The 23512-nt window shown below is 43.6% G+C and overlaps 1 protein-coding gene across 1 annotated transcript in view; it reads right to left on the bottom strand.

Annotated features, from left to right (window-relative positions):
* fkbp6 (FKBP prolyl isomerase 6) overlaps window positions 1–23512 on the bottom strand; it is a gene marked incomplete at its 3' end in the record, with an annotated part of 52470 nt that overhangs the window by 13699 nt on the left and 15259 nt on the right. Inside the window, exons 4-6 of the mRNA XM_084324920.1 lie at window positions 19566–19768; window positions 19228–19347; window positions 5953–6150 (exon numbers count right to left, since the gene is read on the bottom strand). Coding sequence (XP_084181046.1) covers window positions 5953–6150; window positions 19228–19347; window positions 19566–19768 — 521 coding nt within the window. The remainder of the gene's footprint in view (window positions 1–5952; window positions 6151–19227; window positions 19348–19565; window positions 19769–23512) is intronic.

Here is a 23512-nt window from a genome sequence, read left to right as displayed (position 1 = left end):
TGGTGTGTAGTCCCCATTGTTCTCCCCCAGGTGTACCCAATTACCATTCCCCCAGGTGTGTGTTGTCTCGTCATTCCCTTGTGTATAAGTAGTCTGTCATCCCTTCTGTCTGGTGCTGATCCTGTCTGTATAGTTCTGTGTTTGTCTGTTTATTATTTGATGTTCATTTCCATTACAAAACCATGGTAATTATAAATTAAATATTCTTTATTTAGGTACTTTGGCTGCCATATCTTTATTATGTAGCATTGACCAGATAACGAGCCTTCCTGTAGTCAATGGTTACGTAATATAAGCCCTAGCCATATTTTCAGAAGATTCGCCTAAAAGTAAATGGAAGATTGCTCCGCTTCTCCAAGGTCCATGTGCATGTTCTTGGTATCTACTGTAGGGACATATATGGACCTCAGGGAATGTATTCCCAGTGTCAGCTAAATTGTTTCCATTACTATGCTTGAGTAAATTGTAATGAACCAAAAGGAGAATATCAATTATTATTATTATTATTATTAGGGTTTCTTTCCATCTTTGATGGTGAATAACACCATGCTAACATTGACCAAAATTGAAACATGCAGCACCTTCTTGAGATCAAGTGTACAACATATCTAAGCAAATGAACAACGGGCAGATGATTTACAGGGTTTTTTGTAGATACAGTACTGAATTTTGCCATCCGGACACATGCAATATGAATATAGAATATCAGGCCTATAAATCAGTCATACATCTATGGATCGGCCCAACTCTCCTCTTTCCAATAGCAGAGTCAAATCTGGATTTAGTACCACCAGGCGTCCGGTACAGGGCAGCAAAGACTGTGAATGAAATCTACTGTAAGTACAGTTAGAAGGTACAGGGCACTGTAAGTGTAGTGGTTAACACTGTTGCCTCACAGCTAGAAGGTCCAGAGTTCGATTCCCGCTTGGGGACCAGGTTTCCGCGTTGCCAGGTACCCAGGTGGGGTATCTCCTGGGCCTTTCTGTGTGGAGTTTGCATGTTCTCTCCGTGCTGGCAAGGGTTTCCCCTCCCGATAAGATAAACCCAATGGAAAAACATGCACAACAGATCGGTAACGCTGTCGCGTTCCCTGACGAAGACAGACAGGAGCAATTTAATTGGTCCCCGGGGGCGGGCCCACGCCGCAGCACCTATCTGCTACTGGCTGCCCTTGGGGGGAAGGATAACGGGATGGGTCAAGTGCAGAGAGAGATTTCATCGGAGACAGAGAGACAGAGAGACAGAGAGAGAGACAGAGAGAGAGAGAGAGACAGAGAGAGAGAGAGAGAGAGAGAGAGACAGAGAGAGAGAGAGAGAGAGAGAGAGAGAGAGAGAGAGAGAGACAGAGAGACAGAGAGAGGACCTACGTCAAAGAGAACATTCCACCCCTCATAAATCAACTTCACAATTTCATTCTAGTAATGAAACCCTAACTAGCTTCATGTGGGGATACTGTGAGTGAACTTGCAAATCCCTCCCCTTTTCCTCCTCTCGTCCAATGTCCTGTCTCCTGCTGTGCCACATGTCCTTCCCCCCTCCTAGGCCCTCCCCCACCCCTCCCTGTGCGCGCAAGGGCGGCGGCCGGCCATAGATTGTGTGTCGCCCATCTCGCATGCGTGTGTTAAATTGCATGACAAATAGCTCCGCCATTTTTTACTGGATTGAGACGCGTTTCTTTCCTAGACGTTCACAGAAAGGTAAAGAAAGTATTTTATGGCAATAACGTTGAGGTTTCAAGTCAATATTTTTTTTCTCCACATCAAGCGGCTGCAGCTGTAGTGTAGGTTTATGAAATTTCAACGTCCACCAAAAGCCCTGGGTCTCCTCTTTCTTAGGACATTTCATGGCCGCGCCATGTCCTCATGTCTGGATCATCCGGTTTCCGGTGCAATGCACAGAGATTTTTACAAGCTCATGTTTTGCTAATAACACTTAAAATCATTGGTAAACAAACATAGTGCTGAAAAGATACAATTTGACTGCTGTTTTGATAGGGTTAGGGTCTTTACTCTTAGCTACATTTGAAAAAGTGCAACATCACTTAATACGGACTGTATTGATCTATTTGTGACGTGCTTACAAGGTTAATAAGACTCCTCACCCTCCTTCTCCAAGGGAATAATAGGGTAAATGGATGTGAGGATCAAGTCAACTACCTCCTATGGATATGTACCGATTCTGTTCCCATGTGCCTGACCTGTCCACAGCGGTACAGATATGTTCTGATTCTGTTCTCCCCCCCCATCAATCTATGGCCGGCCGCCGCCCTTGCGCGCACAGGGAGGGGTGGGGGAGGGCCTAGGAGGGGGGAAGGACATGTGGCACAGCAGGAGACAGGACATTGGACGAGAGGAGGAAAAGGGGAGGGATTTGCAAGTTCACTCACAGTATCCCCACATGAAGCTAGTTGCATTGCACCACTTCTGAATACAGTCTATGGTTAGTTTATGTAAGATGGCAGATGTCTTCTAATATGACCTCTTTGACATGCTGACGTGGCCTTATTAAATGAATGTTATTGTGAATAGGATACAGACGAATACCTTTGCGTTAATTATTCTTAATTGAAGGACAATGACATATTTATGCAGCCCATTACGGTGTGTGATTTTACATTATTATATTGCCATCTTGGGTCCTGTAATCTGATATGGCCTCTTTGACATGCTGACATGTCTTATTAAATGACTCTTATTGTGAATAAGATACAGACGAATACCTTTGCGTTTAATTATTCTTTATTGAATGACAATGACATATTTAGGTATCACATTACATTGTATGATGTTACATTAATATGTTGCCATCTTGGGTCCTGTGATTTGATCCCTCTTCCAGTATTGTGCGTTCTGGGCGACGACAGAGGGGGTGATACCGCCTGCAACTAGGTTCAGACCCCCCGGGCCCGGGGCATTGGAAATGTACCCTGCCCAGTTCTGTTTTGTGTGATATAATTATATCAGACTGTTACATTCATCATCAATAGTGTACTGTTTTTGACTATCATGGTTCTCTGTTGGGTGATCGTTTTTAAGATAGTTTAGAAGTCATGATACATTCCACCGGCCGTCCCCCTGTACAGGATAGGCCAATCGCAGGGAGGAACCGTATAAAGATAGGAGTTGCGGGATACTTCCTTTAGTGTCCGGGATCTTAGAAGACATGATACATTCCACCGACCGTCCCACTGTAGAGGATAGGTGATCACAACATCCACAAGGAGGTTCTTCTTCCACAATGAAAGACTCTTAAATGAAAGCACGATGCAGTCATGGAAATCAAACACCGTCCCCAAACAGCCCAATGGAGCCGTACATACACAGGGATCTGTGAAGTATGACTGGTACTATGCGGACTATAACAACATGAAGGGACAATGGCAGCCCAATGATATACAAAAGCTATTAATGGACTATGACTGTTACAAGCCTATGATGGTGGAAGCAGAGTATGCAAACTTCCAGTCCGTGACGGAGACCGAAATAGGTGGGACCAAGGTTACAAACCCTATGCCTACGGGTCTCATCGCCGTTGCCAGAAGAACTAATGACGAATTCCCCTTTGTCATGACAGGGTACCAGATGGAATATAATGAGCATACTAGGGAATGGGAAAAGAAAAAGAACTGGCCCGATAACATCACAGACAACCTACCCGAAAGGATGTTCAACGTGTGGTGGAATTCACCCGTAACATCTGTGAAGGCCAGACAAATGGACTGTAGCGTGCCAGTGATAGAGGCAGGTGTAGTGGAAGCTATCAACCAGCAGGGGAACATCAAGGTGCGGTACGATTTGGACTGTGAATGGGTACAGAATAATATGTACACCATGCCCCCATGGCAGCCCGATCACACCTACAGATGTAGTGATGACAACCTCAATAAAATCATGACAGAGGACCAGCAGAAGCTCTGCTCTTTTCTACCGGGAAGGGCTAATCCCTCAGAGTGCATTGGCATGATGGGCACAGGGACCGCTGTAGTAGGGGAGTTAGACGACAAGACAAAATTCCCCATGCTGTTCCAGAACAGAACACTTCTGATGAATGCACGTACCACAGACGATACCAACGCAAACTATAGTATCAATCCACAGTTCTCTGGACGTATATCCCATCACGCAGGGCTCACACAAGCAATAAGGGTACAGAGGACGGTCGATGTGGGCCAGGTAAAGACGTATGGGTCAGCGGATACCGACGGTGCAAGAGGTAGAGTGGGCAATACCGATACCAGAGATATAGACTTGAACAGACCTATATTCAAACCGGCCCCTGCCAACAGTGACGTGTCATGTTCCAATCTGGGGGTTCCAGTATGTAGACGCCCGCCTCCACAGGTATTCTTTCGGGTTCTCCCCACCTTAGGTGTAGATGGTATGTCTCAGATGACACAAACTGTCAGCTGCACAGTAAAGGTATCCATATTATGGAAGATCAAAAAGACGCCTCACACAAAACAGAACTGGGCAGGTTACATTCCCAATACCCCGGGACCGGGGGGTCTGTACCTAGGTGCAGGCGGTCAACCTCCATCTATCGTCCGCCAGAACGTAAAATATTGGGAGGATAATCAGATTACAGGACCCAAGATGGCAACATATTAATGTAACATCATACAATGTAATGTGATACCTAAATATGTCATTGTCATTCAATAAAGAATAATTAAACGCAAAGGTATTCGTCTGTATCTTATTCACAATAAGAGTCATTTAATAAGACATGTCAGCATGTCAAAGAGGGCCATATCAGATTACAGGACCCAAGATGGCAATATAATAATGTAAAATCACACACCGTAATGGGCTGCATAAATATGTCATTGTCCTTCAATTAAGAATAATTAACGCAAAGGTATTCGTCTGTATCCTATTCACAATAACATTCATTTAATAAGGCCACGTCAGCATGTCAAAGAGGTCATATTAGAAGACATCTGCCATCTTACATAAACTAACCATAGACTGTATTCAGAAGTGGTGCAATGTACCCATCTGCATGAGCCTTATATAGATGGAAGGCAGTGAACCATAACCTCCAACACCACTAATAACACACACACAGTCAAAGAGAACATTCCACCCCTCATAAATCAACTTCACAATTTCATTCTAGTAATGAAACCCTAACTAGCTTCATGTGGGGATACTGTGAGTGAACTTGCAAATCCCTCCCCTTTTCCTCCTCTCGTCCAATGTCCTGTCTCCTGCTGTGCCACATGTCCTTCCCCCCTCCTAGGCCCTCCCCCACCCCTCCCTGTGCGCGCAAGGGCGGCGGCCGGCCATAGATTGTGTGTCGCCCATCTCGCATGTGTGTGTTAAATTGCATGACAAATAGCTCCGCCATTTTTTACTGGATTGAGACGCGTTTCTTTCCTAGACGTTCACAGAAAGGTAAAGAAAGTATTTTATGGCAATAACGTTGAGGTTTCAAGTCAATATTTTTTTTCTCCACATCAAGCGGCTGCAGCTGTAGTGTAGGTTTATGAAATTTCAACGTCCACCAAAAGCCCTGGGTCTCCTCTTTCTTAGGACATTTCATGGCCGCGCCATGTCCTCATGTCTGGATCATCCGGTTTCCGGTGCAATGCACAGAGATTTTTACAAGCTCATGTTTTGCTAATAACACTTAAAATCATTGGTAAACAAACATAGTGCTGAAAAGATACAATTTGACTGCTGTTTTGATAGGGTTAGGGTCTTTACTCTTAGCTACATTTGAAAAAGTGCAACATCACTTAATACGGACTGTATTGATCTATTTGTGACGTGCTTACAAGGTTAATAAGACTCCTCACCCTCCTTCTCCAAGGGAATAATAGGGTAAATGGATGTGAGGATCAAGTCAACTACCTCCTATGGATATGTACCGATTCTGTTCCCATGTGCCTGACCTGTCCACAGCGGTACAGATATGTACTGATTCTGTTCTAGTTCTCATGTGCCTGACCTGTCCACAGCGGTACAAGGCCTTGGTGTTGTTGGGGTCCATGTCCAGGGCCTTGCGGCCGTAGTCCAGGGCTTTCTGGGGCCTGTGGACACGGATCTGGATCAGAGCCAGGTTGAGGTAGATGGGAAGCTGTACCCCTTTAATGGTCTGCAGGTCCTCCTCACTCTCCGTCTCCCAGCTGTTCAGCAAGGTCATCGCCTGGAAGAGGTCACAGGGATTAAAGAAAAAAAATCTCCTGACTGCTTTTTTTCAGGCCAAGTCGCGTTTTAACACGTTAACGTTTTTTTTTATGCAGTCAGGCCACTGAACTTATAGAAGCAGGCCAGGCTGCGTGAATATTAAAGGCAACCAACTTGTGTTCAGCTTTTCGTTCAGCGTTTCTCTGATTGGCCACACGGCCAATCAATCAATCCACTAGCACGCGGCCTTGCGGCAAGAGAGACAAGAGAGACAAGAGAGACGCGGCAGTCGCGGCAGAGTGGCTGCGCATGCGCATATATGTATGTATATGTATAAACATATCTACTAGAAACACTGGTGTTCTGTTGTGCGACTGTGCTAAACTCTTCCACCACATGACCGACATTTGACATACAGTACACCTCCTATCTATGTTGGGATTATGTTTGGTCATGACAAAACAATAAAAATCGCTACTGTTAGTAAGCTGCCACCACCCACTTCAATGACAGAGCTCTCATATTTGCGAATGCATAAACTATATCTTAAATTATGGCTATGTGTCTAATATGGCTGTCGCGAAGTCATTGATAAGCGACAGCCATATTAGACACATAGCCATAATTTAAGATATAGTTTATGCATTCGCAAAATATGAGAGCGCTTGTCATTGAAGGGCTTCCTACAACGGAGGAACGGCCGCTGCTGCTGCTGGAGCTGAACCGAGTCAAGCCGCGGGCGGCACACGCAAGCCGGGGAAAAAACAACCGCGTCGCCCCGCTGGCTCTTCAGCAAGGAGCCTCCACAGCTCCAGTTAACCTAATTTATACCGTAATGAATCATTAAAAAATATACCGTTAACTGGAATATGTTGTTTCTTTACACATATGTTGGATTATGTAATTGGGTTTTCATGACAAAACAATAAAAATCGCTACTTTACATCAGGGTGAACGCTGAACCGAGTAAAGCCGCGGGCGGCGCACAAGCCGGGGAAAAAACAACCGCGTCGCCCCGCTGGCTCTTCAGCAAGAAGCCTCCACAGCTCCAGTTAACCTAATTTATACCGTAATGAATCATTAAAAAATATACCGTTAACTGGAATATGTTGTTTCTTTACACATATGTTGGATTATGTAATTGGGTTGTCATGACAAAACAATAAAAATCGCTACTTTACATCAGGGTGAACGCTGAACCGAGTCAAGCCGCGGGCGGCGCACAAGCCGCGGAAAAAACAACCGCGTCGCCCCGCTGGCTCTTCAGCAAGAAGCCTCCACAGCTCCAGTTAACCTAATTTATACCGTAATGAATCATTAAAAAATATACCGTTAACTGGAATATGTTGTTTCTTTACACATATGTTGGATTATGTAATTGGGTTGTCATGACAAAACAATAAAAATCGCTACTTTACATCAGGGTGAACGCTGTTACACTGCCACCACCCACTTCAATGACAGAGCTCTCATATTTGCGAATGCATAAACTATATCTTAAATTATGGCTATGTGTCTAATATGGCTGTCGCGAAGTCATTGATAAGCGACAGCCATATTAGACACATAGCCATAATTTAAGATATAGTTTATGCATTCGCAAAATATGAGAGCGCGGTCATTGAAGGGCTTCGTTCTACAACGGAGGAACGGCCGCTGCTGCTGGAGCTGGACCGAGTAGAGCCGGCGGCGGTGCACGTTAGCCGGGGACAAACCACTGCATCGCCCCGCTGACGTTAAAAACGCGAAATAACGTTACTGATGTACAGTGACACCCAGAGTTTCTAGTTACAGTAGTGACGCGTGACTCGAGATAGTCCTAACACTGTAACAGTGTTTATTATTAAGAGTCAGATAGTCCTAACAGTGTTTATAGTCCTAACACAGTGTTTATTAGTAAGAGTCAGATAGTCCTAACAGTGTTTATTATTAAGAGTCAGACAGTCGTAACAGTGTTTATTATTGCGAGTCCTAACAGTGTTTATTATTTCATAACTGTATAAAAACGCGAAACATAATAATCAGTCAGCAGCGCTCCACTGCTACCGCAGCCCAACACAAGTGCGTTGGAACAGCAGCCCAACACTACACAAGTTGGTTGCCCGCGCTGCCGCGCTTGCTCTTTGGATTTCATTTGGGACGTGGGACGGCTGCGCTTGCCTGCGCGTGGGGGCGGGGGGGCGCGGCCAATCAGAGAAAAGCCGAACACAAGTTGGTTGCCTTTAATATTCACGCGGCCAGGCTGCGTGAATACTTTCCCCAAGGCAGTTGTCCTTCCGCGTTCGGTTTACGCGGCCTGATTGGCCACTGACGCTTCTCTCAGCGCCCAATCGCGTTAGCCCTACTATCGCCTAACTACTCACTCAATACACTCGCTCAATATACTAAAACTAACTATCACTCAACTCACTATCACTCAACTCGCTACCGCCGTGCACAATATACTAAAACTGCTACCGCCTTGCACAATATACTAACTCAATAGCTACCGTGCTGGAACTTTATTCTGTCAACCTTGACAATGTGCTATTGATGTAGACTAATCAAAGTATTTTTAAATGCTTTATGTCTAATAAACTAGACTAAATATAGCCTATAGAACAGATCTTTACAGCCTAACGTTAATATAGAGAGATGAAAACAATACGAGGAAATGGGCGAGGACTATTGATGTGAGAGATGAAAACAATACGTTATTTATATATTGATGTGATGTCGATTGATATGAATAGCGTGTTACGTTAATATAGAGAGATGAAAACAATACGAGGAAATGGGCTACGTTAATATAGAGATGAAAACAATACGAGGAAATGGGCTACGTTAATATAGAGAGATGAAAACAATATGAGGAAATGGGCGAGGACTATTGATGTGAGAGATGAAAACAATACGTTATTTATATATTGATGTGATGTCGATTGATATGAATAGCGCGTTACATTAATATAGAGAGATGAAACAATACGAGGAAATGGGCGATGACTTGGGCTGTGGAACTGAAAGCTAGGCGCAACGCGATTGGGCGCTGAGAGAAGAGTCAGTGGCCAATCAGGCCGCGCAAACCGAACGCGGAAGGACAACTCATCAGGGATTAAAGAAAGAAAAATCTCCTGACTGAACTTTTTCAGGCCAAGTCATATTCTTATTTTAACCTCCACTGTATATATTTTTTCATAGCGTTAGCGTTTTAACACTTTCAGCGCCAGAGGTCGCTGTGGGCAGTGTAGTAAGAATGCCAGCGCTTTAAAGAATAGGGATATATGGCGGTGTTTGCAGGGCTAAAACTATATTAAATATCATAGCTATGGATATAAAACTATTGCCCATTTGACATTGAGTATCTATCGTTCAATTTGTGAAAAAGAAATTATTTTCTCATCCATACATTCCCGTTTTATACCGTGGTGAATATGAGTATAGTTTTAGAGTAATCCTGTGTAATCCCAGAAAACGCAGCATAGTGCATTTCACTAGAAACCGTGGCGTTCCTCGCCTGGATCAACAATCAATCTGAAATCAACGCTATATTATCGGTATTATGTTTCATCATGCATGCATGAAAGGGTGGGGGGGGGGGGGTTCTATGCTTCGATCGTCACCAACAGAATATGTTACACAGTACATTACAAACATAAGCTGCGATCACGGGGAAGGGATTCTTCGATCAACGCAAGATTGATACCATATAGCCCTTACCTTGACTAGGATGAGCTCCAAAAAGAATATTCCAATTATCCGATCGCCATTCCAAGTATTGATGTTGATCGTGTTGCCAACATAATCCACCAAAGAACATGAACCAGAAGTGCTTGATTATCCTCAATCCATGTGTTATAAACGTTACTCCTGCCCGACTAGGAAAGCCCGGACCGGACTTTTTAGATCGACGGGCAATACCGGCTGCAAGGCGGCAGGCGGCGGTATTGGACGTTTGCGATCTCAGACCCATTCAGGACAGCCTGCACAGTCTTCCTGGATGGATTATGAATGGGAATAGCGAATAAAAGAAATAACGACCAAAACCCGACTATACTCGGGTCTGGCGCTCAAAGTGTTAAGGGAACTAGATTATTTTGAACATCTTTTCTATTGCCAGTTTGCTTTTACGTAATATCAATGCCGTTTTCAATTCATATAAAACTGAATCTACATACTGTAACTTTTCAGTGCACGTTTACATTGTGACAACTGAACAAGCTTATGACTTGAACAAGGAACTAAACAAGGGAAACAGTGCTTTAATACATAATGCAATTTTACAAAAAATAAAGTGAAACTTACATACAGAAAAATCATAATTCTGGGTTTTATGCACGCATAACATAAAATATAGATTTCAAATGTATGTGTCTTGTACTTAATCCACAAGTCTTCTGCATCCAGAGGTTCCTCTAGTCTTTGGACTATAGACCACTGTGTTGTAGAGTCTACTGTCCTGACTGTGACCACAGACCAGTGTTGTAGCCTACTGTCCTGACTATGACTAGTATAGACCACTGTGTTGTAGTTTTCAAGTTTCAAGTTTCTTTAATAGTTGTCATACAGAAGTACAGAATACTTTCATACAAAATGCTTCTTACTGTTACGCTCCAGAGAACCTACTGTCCTGACTGTGACTACAGACCAGTGTTGTAGCCTACTGTCCTGACTGTGACTAGTATAGACCACTGTGTTGTAGAACATACTGTCCTGACTGTAACTACAGACCAGTGTTGTAGCATACTGTCCTGACTGTGACTATACAGTATACCACTGTGTTGTAGCACCTACTGTCCTGACCAGTGTTGTAGCCTACTGTCCTGACTGTGACTAGTATAGACCACTGTTGTAGAGCCTACTGTCCTGACTGTGACTACAGACCAGTGTTGTAGCCTACTGTCCTGACTGTGACTAGTATAGACCACTGTGTTGTAGAGCCTGTCCTGACTGTGACTATAGACCACTGTGTTGTAGCGCCTACTGTCCTGACTGACTATAGACCCTACTGTTGTGGTTGTCACGCCAGGCAGAGAGGCTGTGTGCTGGAGAGCACGAATGCAAGTCTTGTGGCTAGCTTGCGCGTGTCCATGCTTATAGCATTACTAGCTAAACGTAAATCAAGTTTCCGCGCTCATACGGGTTCCGATGAGTATCAGAGGTAGATCAACGCGTGAGAAATAAGTTGTTTGGTTTGGGTTGTGTCCACTAAAGCAGGCCTAATGCAGGATGTGTTTTCTGACAGCCTGATGATGTGAATGCGTTTCAGCTACTGGATCTAGCTGCTTGTTCATTGTCTATGTATGCTGAAGGTCGATCAGACCAAGTTTAAAAGAATAAAAGTGATTAAATCTATTACTTTTGTCATGTAACATTTATATGTTTAAAGAGAATGTAGCGTATATCAGCCTATGATTTATGGTAAAGTCAATCCCGCGGGGGTGCGTCATGTAAAAAACATCTCCCGTCATATTCTTATTTTAACCTCCACTGTATATTTTTTATTTAATAGCGTTAGCTAAAAGGAAAAGACAACCCGTATCAGGGTCTGACAGCACTACAGGCTGAGACTCACCGGTAGAGGCGTCGCACTAACCCTTCGATAAGCTTTGTGGTCCGGGCATAAATGTGTCCATAAATCCATTTAGTTAGATCGAACACTGTCTGAATGTATCCTGCGATTATTATACATTTCCGACGACGAACTATTAGTGGAATCCTGTATCTCGAGTCGCTGCGTCCATTATTGTTCGTCAATATCAGTCCATGCACCCCCACACCAATATCCTGCAGTAGAAAAAAATATCCTTTTTTCATCATATTTGAAGACGCTGATTGGCTCAATTTAGTTGCAATCTGTATGCAACTACAAATCATATTATACCAGGTAGCCAATTGACGGAAAATCCATCACGACTCTGAATCAAATTGACGGAAATCCGTCTCAAGGCGGAGCGCTTTAATCCCTGAGGTCATGAGAACAACACCCGCTGCATTTACTAAGGATGCACCCATACTGGTACTAGATATCAGTCCGATACCAGGCTAAAATAGGGCATCGTTATCAGAGAATCTCCCCAATACTACCAATACCAATAAATGTGTACTATACTAGAACTCAAAGCAAAGTTACTTGATTTAAGGGCCTGGGAGGTCTACCATCATGCATCCATGCCAAGGAATGGATTTTTACTATACAGTCATCCACAATATATACATGAAAAAAATATACATACTATATATAAAAGCGTCTCTTGAGGGGAGCTCCAGTAGCTCACCGCGTACCTCGGACGCTATTTCGGCGTCGGGGACAACCGTGCGTGTCACGGATCTGGGGTACACGAGTTCGACTCCCGGACTCGCCGTATTTTCTCAGAGTGTCTTTCCCCCGATCTATACCCCATTCAACCTGTTTCTGTCGGTCATGCTTGACCAGAAAAAGCGATAAACGCTAAAAGAACCAGCTGACTGGTCAAAGTAAAAAAAAAAAAAAAAAAAAGCGTCTCTTGCTATAGTATTAAAAAAAGTTAACCATTTTGAATAAAATAGCACCATGACAATTATATTCCAAGCTAATGACGTAAATAAAAAAAAATCATATCATGTTGCAATTTGTACCGTTAAACAAAATAGTCAAATATGGTGATACTGTCAAACCAAAGACCAGGGCCCCGTTCCCCGTACCTGGCTAACTGAGTTAGCCGGATAATTTCCAGCATAGCCTGACTTAAGCCGGACCTTTCTGTTCCCCGACGCTCGATTGTCTAAATCACCATGACAACAGATCAAAAAGTTTGAGCCTGGTCGAGAGCAGGGTTAAGTTCAGTTAGCTGGATGAACCATGGCCACGCCCCCGCAAAGAAATGCCAGCTCGCTTCCTGAAATGATTCTCACAGTCTAGATCTGCATTATACCATTCTGAATTATGTTTCTGTGCTTCGTTTTCCTAGAGGGGGCTTTTGAAATGTATAATAATAGAACTAAATGCTGATAATAAATCATATTCAGCCTATAGATTTACTTTGTCCTAAATAAAATAATGCACGTCATATACGGCGCTCGGAGTGCGATACACGCTGCATGTGGTTATTTTAATAACGGTGCATTGCAAATGTGAATCCCGCGGGGATATTTTTAATGACTGATTAGTTTCATATATTCTCCGCTGTAGATTTGCTTAACGGAGAGCCCGGATTGTATTTCATTCAAGCATAAAATTGAAGTGTCTATGCGTGGATTGTGGTTGTGGATTATGAATTACGAGGACTCTGAGGATTGTTGAATTGTATCATCACTCACACGTTATTGTGATATTGTAACTGGGATTAAAATGTCTGATGAGATGCGCTGTTTGACGGATTTGAGAAATTGAATGAGCCGTTGACGTCACATTAATGCATTTGAGAATAAAGAGATAAAACTTCATTAAAAATAAAAATATTCGAAACACGGGTCTCTTGTCCATTGATGGATACACAATGGATATATCCCGTCTGGCACAGTGGTCCAACGGCTAGTGCTTAATCCTGTCAACCGGGCGACCCGAGTTCGAAACCCTGCGTTTCCAATATAATTTTTTTGGAATATAATATTAATGATTATACGCAAAAGTAGCCTAGTTTTAAGTTAAAATATTATAAATCTACATGCATTGAGGATGTCATTCTTTATATAGCTCTCAACGTGCACCAAATTGAATTATTCCTACATTGCAAAAAGAAGAAAAAGACTAGAAGAAGGGGGGATTCGAACGCGGGTCGTCTGCGTGAAAGTCAAAACGACCAACCGTCACACCACAGTGCAGATGAGTAAAACATCCACCATACATCAATCAATGGGTAAGAGAGCCGTATCCTTATTCTGAAACAGTTGAACTAATTATTTTCGCTAGCAAGATCTCATTTGATTATCCATTCCATAAACCTACTGCCAGCAGGCAAGTTTAAAGAAATATAATCTGATTGATTGGGGTAATGAGGGATTTAAAATTAGCCTATAGATTATGCATTTAACTTGTCGGCGAGGCTATTGAGCCGCCTGCAATCTGTTAATAAAGTTTTAAAACAATCAATCAATCAATGCCGTTAGAAGGTCAGGATTTCTGCTATCGACACTGCTGTCTTTTCAACTGAAGCGGCCGCGCGCAATTATCCAGAGTCTCAAGTCTGGTTCGAGTTAACGAGACTGAATCAGCGTTTGAGGAACAGGAAAATCCCGGCTTCAAACATCGGGTTAACTGAATCTGGATAATGGGACTCTTGATCGACTTAGTTGAACCAGGTACGGGGAATAGGGCCCAGGGCTGCAGAGTGCGCCTGTTTTGGTCACAAATATCAGTGCAGTGCGACTGGATGTTTTCCGTCGCACTGGTGCACCTCCCAGCAGGTCTGTCTGTCTGTGTGTATGTGTGTAGCGTCTTTTTCCCGGCCATGTGCGGTCAAAATAAAAATTTGAAAAAAACTCTGCCTTTGATTGGTTCTAACTAGGGATGTCCGATATTATCGGCCGATATCGGCAGTAAAATGTGATATCGGAAAATATCGGTATCTGTTTAAAAAAAAAGAAAAACAATAACAATATTTGTTATATATATATCCAGTAAAATTATTAGTTACCTGAAATTATTCAGTTTTTTGGGGGGGGAAACCCTGCATATATCGGTATTGGTTGATATCGGTTGATATCGGTATCGGAAATTAAGAGTTGGACAATATCGGAATATCGGTATCGGTAAAAAAGCCAATATCGAGCATCCCTAGTTCTAACACGTGCATTATGCAAAGACCAGCGCCGATCTGCCTCTGATTGGCTCTGATCGTTATTCACTGAATGACGGGACAAACAAAAAAAGCCATGCGCGACTGTGAAACCTGAAACCGTGTCCACTTCCATTGTGCGACACCACATGTTTAGTTTAGTAGCTCGTAATAAAATAAAAATGAAGAGAACAATCATACTGGTTTCATAATACAACGTTTCTGAATGGTCGTTTGGATTAAACAAAGTGTATGCAGTCAGTGATGCTTTCCCAGCGGAACACAAGCTGCTTAACGTTACAGTTAGGGATGTCCGATATTATCGGCCGACCGATATTATCGGCCGATATCGGCAGTAAAATGTGATATCGGAAAATATCGGTATCGGTTTAAAAGAAAATAAAACAATAACAATATTTGTTATATATATATCCAGTGAAATTATTTAAGTTACCTGAAATTATTTAGTTTTTTTGGGGGGGGGGGGGGAACCCTGCATATATGGGTATCGGTTGATATCGGTTGATATCGGTATCGGAAATTAAGAGTTGGACAATATCGGAATATCGGTAAAAAAGCCAATATCGAGCATCCCTAGTTACAGTGGTATGTTATGCACGCTAATTAAGCTATGTAACGTTAGAGCGCAGCTAACGTTAAGGTAGCAGGAGCTGTCGGCCAACAAAGTTGTTTCAACAAATGGATTCACAAAATGGATTATCATTCAAACGTTATTGAAGCCTCCGCCATGACCAGTAAGTAGGTACTACTACTCAACCGCAGCAATGTTCACCATGAATTGAAAATGGGTGACCCCGATGCAAACAAGACAAACATCCCTCTCCGGTCTGCATCCCCCCCCAACAACTGCGCGTACCGAGCCGCACTGTATTGTACCTAGTGTTGTCAAAAATATCGAAGTATCGATACATATCGATACTGAATATTTAAAACGGCTTCAATACTCATTTCCCGAAGTACCGATACTTTCTGCAGTATCGGTACCAGCTGGCTGCTCCCGCAAGTTGTTGACAGACAGACGCGCTGCCAGAGCCTTGCCCTTCCGCCTCCTCGCTCAGAGCAACAGACACAAGCTGCTGCCTGCTGCAGCCTCCTCGTTGGAAACGGGGTAGTTGTGTCGAGTTCATGCGTGTACTGGTGTAGTGGGCTCGGCTTGACGTTACTCCGTTTCCATGAAGTGATAGGTGGCCAGCTAGCTAGCATTAAGCTAACGGAGGAACGACAGCTAACGTTAGCTAATAATAGCGTTGTTTACAAACTGAAGACAGGGCTGCCTGCCCGGCTGTGAGGGGGAGGAGGAAGAGAGAGAGAGAGATTTCTCCGGAGCTATGCTATGCTATGTAACGTTAATAAATGCTCCGAGCATAGCTCCGAAGAAATCTCTCTCTCTCTCTCTTCCTCCTCCCCCTCACAGCCGGGCAGGCAGCCCTGTCTTCAGTTTGTAAACAACGCTATTATTAGCTAACGTTAGCTGTCGTTCCTCCGTTAGCTTAATGCTAGCTAGCTGGCCACCTATCACTTCATGGAAACGGAGTAACGTCAAGCCGAGCCCACTACACCAGTACACGCATGAACTCGACACAACTACCCCGTTGCTAACGTTCGGTCGAGCGGAGCCGGAGCCCATCCTACACCAGTACACGCGTAACGCTAATAAATGCTCCGAGCATAGCTCCGGATAAATCTCTCGCTCTCGCTCTCTCTCTCTCTCTCTCTCTCTCGCTCTCTCTCTCTCTCGTCATAACTAGGAAGGTGCGCTCAGTAGACCTAAAATCTCCAGCAGCCACTCTCTCTTTCTCTCTCTCTGATCTAAAGATAAACAAAGGGTTTTAAAAGTGTATTTATCTTCTCGTATAGTACCAGAGAGAAGCTGAGGAGAATCAACCAGCAACAAAAGCAAAATTTGTTAAAAAAAAAGAAAAATTATAATAAAAAGATTTTTTTTTTTTTTTTTTTTTGGTATTGAAAGTATCGAAAGTATCGATACTTTTCAAGGTATCGTATCGAAGTCGAAATTCCAGTATCGTGACAACACTAATTGTACCCACTCTGCAATCTGCCAAATAAAGCCTTCAATCATTCGCTATGTGCCTAAAGTCAAGACTCTTGCAAAAAAAGAAAGAAAATGCGAGTAAGTCAAGTCAAGTGAGGCGCGGACGGAAGTGGCCATAAAATACCCGAGGGAGGTGCATGAATGAATGAATGAAAACTTTATTCAACAGACTGGAGAATGTGCACAACACACGGCTCAATACACACAACTGTCAAGGGGATGCAGACCAGAGAAAGACGCCCGTCGCCCGCCCTGTCCACATCAGGGTGCCCCACCCTCAATTCACAGCAACATTTATGACATACACAACATACATGACATGACATTTATGGCATAGGGACATACATGACATACAGGTATATAGTAGGGATGCACGATAATTATCGGGCCGATATCAGCAATTATGACGTCATCCCGATAACGTTATTGATAGCTCCGATAATATATAATAAATGTTTTGGTTAAAAGAAATCCGGTGTGGGTGGATTTGGATGAAGGGCGCTTGTTTTTATTATAGCCTCCTCCCGTTTTGCCAGTACTGTGGTACGACTGACAGCGTGTGGTTTAGGAACGGAGTTTTTCACAAATCCAGCGCTCCCTTTCTTGGCTGTGATGTAGTCACGTTACATTCGGAGGCAGACAGTCGATCTGCCAATTACGTCCCACCGCTTGCACCCACCTCTTCTTCTTACCACCAATCAGAAGCTCTCGTTCGTTTATTTACCTCCGGATTGTCGGCCATTATTCTACTCGGAGCTCAGGCTAATAACGTTAGCTCCCCGCCAGCCACATTGACAAGTACCAGCGCTTATACATTACTGGCAAATGTCTTGTTGCACTTGTGGCAACGAGCGTTGTCAGCATCGACTTTAGTAAAATAGACCCAGACTTTTGAACGTTTCGTTCTGTCCGCCATGATGAGAGCAGAGCTGTCTGTACTCGGCAGCACCCGTGTGTGTGTGTGTGTGTGTGTGTGTGTGTGCGTGCGTGCGTGCGTGCGTGCGTGCGTGCGTGCGTGCGTGCGGTGCGTGCGTGCGTGCGTGAGCACAGCCCGCTCCTCGCGCAGGCAGAGACACCGAGGCAGGAGAGATATAGAAAACGGCCAACAAGATTAGTTTGCGACGTTTAAATTCCTCAAAGTACCGATAGCAGTACCGATGACGTCGGAGCTTATAAATACTAAAAAGAAAGAAAAAAATGTATCAAAAATATATATATATATATATATACATTTAAAAAGAAAATTATAATAAAATAAATATCGGTTATCGATATCGGCTTGAGGAGCATAAAGTTATCGGTATCGGTGTCAAAATCAATATCGTGCATCCCTAGTATATAGTACTGTTACATACGATATGCAAATATACAGTACTGTTACCCATAGATCCTAACAGGGAATATATACATATGATGGGGAGGAGACTGTCTATTAGGAGGGGGGGGTTTGGACATTTACGGTGGCCAGTTTCGAATTGCAGCCTCCCGTAGGTGGGATGTTTTGAATGTAGGGATTCACATATTTTTACGGCTGTGGGTAGGGCGTTCCACATTGTTGTGGCATAATTGCGAAATGTGTTTAGTCCCTCGTTTGTGCACATGATTTGTGGAACTCCCTCTGGTGTTGTGGGCGTGGTATTTACTGACCTTTGGGAAGTATTTCAACATGTACATGGGTACCTGTGTGGTGTAGTGTATCTTGTAGACCAGGCCCATTGCAAGTTGCTGTACTCTGTCGTCTACTCTAAGCCATCCTAGGTAGTCAAAGTGGGCGCAGTGAAAATGTTTGGGTGCACCTAAATTATGTGAAAAAGTTAGGTGCACTGGTGCAACCAATGTAAAAAGTTAGTCTGGAGCCCTGAAGACACATATGGTGATACAATAGTGTCCAGACTTTGATTTGCGGCATTCTTAACATGTTAGATCTCTCTAATGGAGAAACATTGATTATATATCTCAATCATCTTTTTCCAATGACTCCAAACTGATGGTCTAAATCTATACAGTTCATTATGGACTGGATCAGTACTTGGTATCAGCAGTTATTATGTCCAAGGACTGGAGTTATATCCACTATTACGAATAAAAGGATGTCTGTCATCCTATCAATATTGACGTTCTTGAGTGCGTTCCATAGACTGTAAAAATCAGTTCTCTCTCTCTCTCTCTCTCTCTCTCTCTCTCTCTCTAGTGAATTCATTACCACTTTGTTACTTTATGTAACACCATTCTGAAAATAGATATATGGAGTCAAGTGAACACTAAGTCCAGGGCCTGTTATAGCAACCTTTTTATAGCGATTTTTGGCGTCGTCGTAACGGCTCTGGTAGAAGCAGCGGTTGCCAAAACTGCGCTGGGTGTCGACCACTTGGAGAAGCGTGGACAGGGACACAGTGTTCTGCTCTTCCTGAGGAGAGAGAGAGGCCGGGGTGAGAGAGGAGAGGAGAAATTACCCAATAAAACGATTAAAGAAACAACACATTTGCAACTCTTCTCCAGGTAGTCCATGATGCCAAGTGTGAGCTTTCCCAACAGATTGTTGTATGTCGTGTAATTTCCTGCACCAGAAAGCCGGCACGCCAATACTTACACTGTTCAACCAAAGGGCATCGCTGGACTACCTACCGGGCTCAGTGCATCGAACTCGTCCACTTGTGCCGAGTCCATGAAGTCAAGAACCTGCACTTCATACAGTATGGTGGCGTGAGGTGGGATGAGTGGAGGACAACCCATCTCCCCGTAAGCATACTCGGGTTGAAAGAGGAACCGGGAGAACTCTCCTTTCTGCATGGTCAGCAGACCCAGCTCCAGACCATACAGTGATACATCTGTAGGCCCAGTGGTCATTGGAAAAAAGAAATAAAAAGTACCCATTAGACTAGAGGGCTCGCCAGTGCGAGTGTGTCACTTGCATTTGCGACTAAAATAGATGCAAATAGTGTGCAAACCAGAAAAATCTTTTAGGAATACATGTGCGAGTAAAGATCCTACAAGCTGAAAGTAAAGATTATATCCTACAAGCTAACAGTTCAATTATCCTTTTCCCCGCTGCATATACAGGTCAGTGGCTGCATTGAGCACAAACATCTACTCAACTACCAAGACCTGGAGAACCCCTCTCACCCCCTCTACGAGGAGCTAGCCAGAATGAAGAGCACGTTGAGCCTAAGACTCATACCCCCCCACGACACACCACAAACCGTCTGGGCTGGTCCTTTATACCGGCAGCCATCAGGCTCTACAAAAAAGGGCTCGGACGGCCGGATCTGCTGCCAGAATCCAGAATATCACTGTCAGAATTCGGGACTTGAGAACTAGAGACTCCCATCACTGGACTCTCATCACTGGACTATCTTGTGTTTGTACTTTTTTATATTATATTGTATTTGTATCTATACTTTAAGTGTATCTATAGTGTATATAGATACTGGACTGTATAGGACTGTGAAGCTATGGATCCCCCACCCTGTATCCACTAGGGGTGGGGGGGGGAATCGATAAGTAGTAGTATCGCGATACTTAGCTAAGATACTAAGCATACTTAAACAATATAAAACGAATTGGCCATAATTTACTGAGCAAACTTATGCTTACTGCTGTAACCTACTAATAACACTTAAAGTAAATCTGAAGATTATTATATAGCAGATGCCTTGGACAACTGTAGCGTGTGCTTGTTTATACAGAGCCCCTTTCATGACTGTGATGCAAGCCCTGCTTGAATACAGGGGCAGGGCTTGCATCACAGTCACGGAAGGGGCTTGTTTATACAGAGCTGGTGGTATGACTTGCTGGCTGAAATACGGACGAGAGGGAACTAGGTAGCGGGGCTCTATTACTCTCTATGCTCTATGTGCTTAAACCCTGTGTTCTCGACAACGGAGTATGGTCGCAGATCTGCTGCTATAAAAACACCTATGGCGTTTGTTATTGCTTTGGCCCGGTCTGAATTAATAGCGAGATGCTGCTTGAATGCCACAGGGAGCTGGGTTTGCTTCTTCCGTGTACCAGTGACATTCACATTCGGGTGATGCCGTTTCAAATGCGTGATAAAGTTTGCAATAAAGTTGAACAATGCCGGCACGTAGCCCCTTTCGTGACTGTGATGCAAGGCTTGCATCACAAGGCTTGCATCACAGTCACGAAAGGGGCTAGCCGGCACGTAGCTTTAGTGCGATCCACCCGTCTTTGTCCATTACTGTGGTTAACTGGGAATCCAAAATGATCCCAAACGGGAGACTTGAATGTTGTGGGAGCATCTTCTAGCTCTGGCTGGTCAGTTAGTATTGCACCCACCATACTAAGGCTAATATGCTATGCTGAATTACAGCTCTCGTTCAGTGAGGCTGCGTGGCTGCGTGGGATGAACAAACAACATCCGGTTAGTTGTGCACGTTATATTAGGGCCGGGGGGATTTAAGGTCCGCAAAAAAAGGTTCCGTACCGTTGCAATCGTTCGGTGCACAGCGCGTACTGTACCGGAGGACCACATTGAGGCGGTACAGTACGTATTCGCGTACCGTTACACCCCTAATAAGGAAGTTGCATTGTTCATTTCAATACCTGTAATAGTACAGTAGTCCACACACACACATGTGCATTCAGTTAAGTTGGAATATGGCTGTAATACAAACAGTTCAGTTTGTCAGGTACATGCAACACAGATTACAGTGTTTACATCTGTCTGCTTGAGAAAATACCATGTTCTGCAATAAAAATTATTGTGTGAAGTGAGATGAACGAAGTGAGATGAACAGACTGAACTTTATTTTATTAGATAAAACATGTTGACAAAGTTTAACTTGCAGTTGAAAAAAAAGGTAATAAATAAAATTTGATCAAACATTTTTTATTTATTTTTTTAATCACAATACTCACGATATATTTAGTATCGCGATACTATCGTATCGTGCCGCAAGTATCGCGATAGTATCGTATCGTGAGGTCACTGGCGATGCCCACCCCTAGTATCCATTCCCCCCCCCCCCCCCCCCCCCATGCTGCTTTGACACTCGAATTTCCCAAAGGGGATTAATAAAGGATCATCTTATCTTATCTGTTGCTTGGACCATCATTTCAAGTCATTTCAAGTCATTTCACTGGTTACGTAGGTTGCGTCAGCAAAACATTGTGTGAGCAGAGGCTCTCGTTTACTTTTGCTGGACCGTGGCTAACAGCAGCAAACGCTTGAATGTTTGACTTAACAAAAACGCAATACCTGCAGGCTGCAGCAAGAGTATTTTGTGCAGCAAGGAAGCACCTCCAATATGGACGTGGAGAGAGGACACTCAAGTGTAAGAATATACCGACAGCTGACTTTTATATTTGAGGTACCCAGATGAATGATAACAGGGATTAAAGCAAAACAAATTCTCCTGACTGAACCTTTTTTCAGGCCAAGTCATATTCTTATTTTTTTAATTAGCGTTTTAAGGGAGCCTACTTGTAGAGCCTACTGTCCTGACTGTGACTGTATAGACCCTACTGTTGTGGTTGTTGTGCCAGGCAGGGAGGCTGTGTGCTGGAGAGCGTGAATGCAAGTCTTGTGGCTAGCTTCTGATTGATGGCGAGCTAGCACCCTTTTCCCATTACTTTGAACCATGAACTAAACGGCTTGTTATCATACAAACAAGGGACTAAACACGTTTCGCAATTATGCCACAACAACAATGGACAGTCTCCTCCCCACCGTTTGTATATATTTTTTACCACCCGCCCACCCCCTCACAGTCTCCTCCTCATCATATGTATATATTTACTGTTAGGATCTCTGGGTAACAGTACTGTATATTTGCATATCGTATATGTGACAAATGTAACAGTACTATATACCGGCTGTAAGTCATGTATGTCCCTATGTCATAAATGTCATGTATGTTGTGTATGTCATACATGTCTATGAATTGAAAATGGGGGACCCTGATGATGTAAACAAGACAAACATCTTTCTCTGGTCTGCATCCCCTTAACAATTGTGTGTATTGCTACTGAATTTACCAGATGCAGAGTGAATGAATGAAAACTTTATTTAATACACGAGACCCTCTTCTTGGGACCAAGTAAGGTTTTGTCGATAATCCAATGTACGTTCTGAAATCATATTGCATCAAGCGAGCCTACCGTTGGATATCCAGGCACCGCCGGCGCTCAGATGTGAAAAAAGCACCCCATATCGTCTCCCAGATGGTAAATCACCCTTTTGGAGTGGACTCAATGAAAGTGAATGGGAGAACGGATTTCTGACTCCACATTTTACTTCCCACTGATGTAACCGGGGTCTACCAGAGTTCATTCTGGAACCTTGGTGCCACGGCGAATATGTGTTCTACTGTACACACGATGGATCAATACAATTATCGATTTTTTCGAATGCCGATCGGAAATTGGAATAAACCATTTGGATACCATCTGATGTCAGGTAAGGAATCTATGTTATCAGTCTTAGGACAATCAGACTCGTTTTCACAGAGATATAAGCGTTTCCACTATATGTGATATTGCTTCACTGTAAAAGCCATCAGGAAATAAGAGCAGCGATTATCAGCGCGCGGCACGAGCGTGCGTGCGCACAC

The sequence above is a fragment of the Notolepis coatsorum genome (assembly GCF_963971535.1).
Source record: "Notolepis coatsorum genome assembly, chromosome: 11".
Lineage (NCBI taxonomy): Eukaryota > Metazoa > Chordata > Actinopteri > Aulopiformes > Paralepididae > Notolepis > Notolepis coatsorum.
This window is presented reverse-complemented; position numbering and strand designations above follow the sequence as displayed.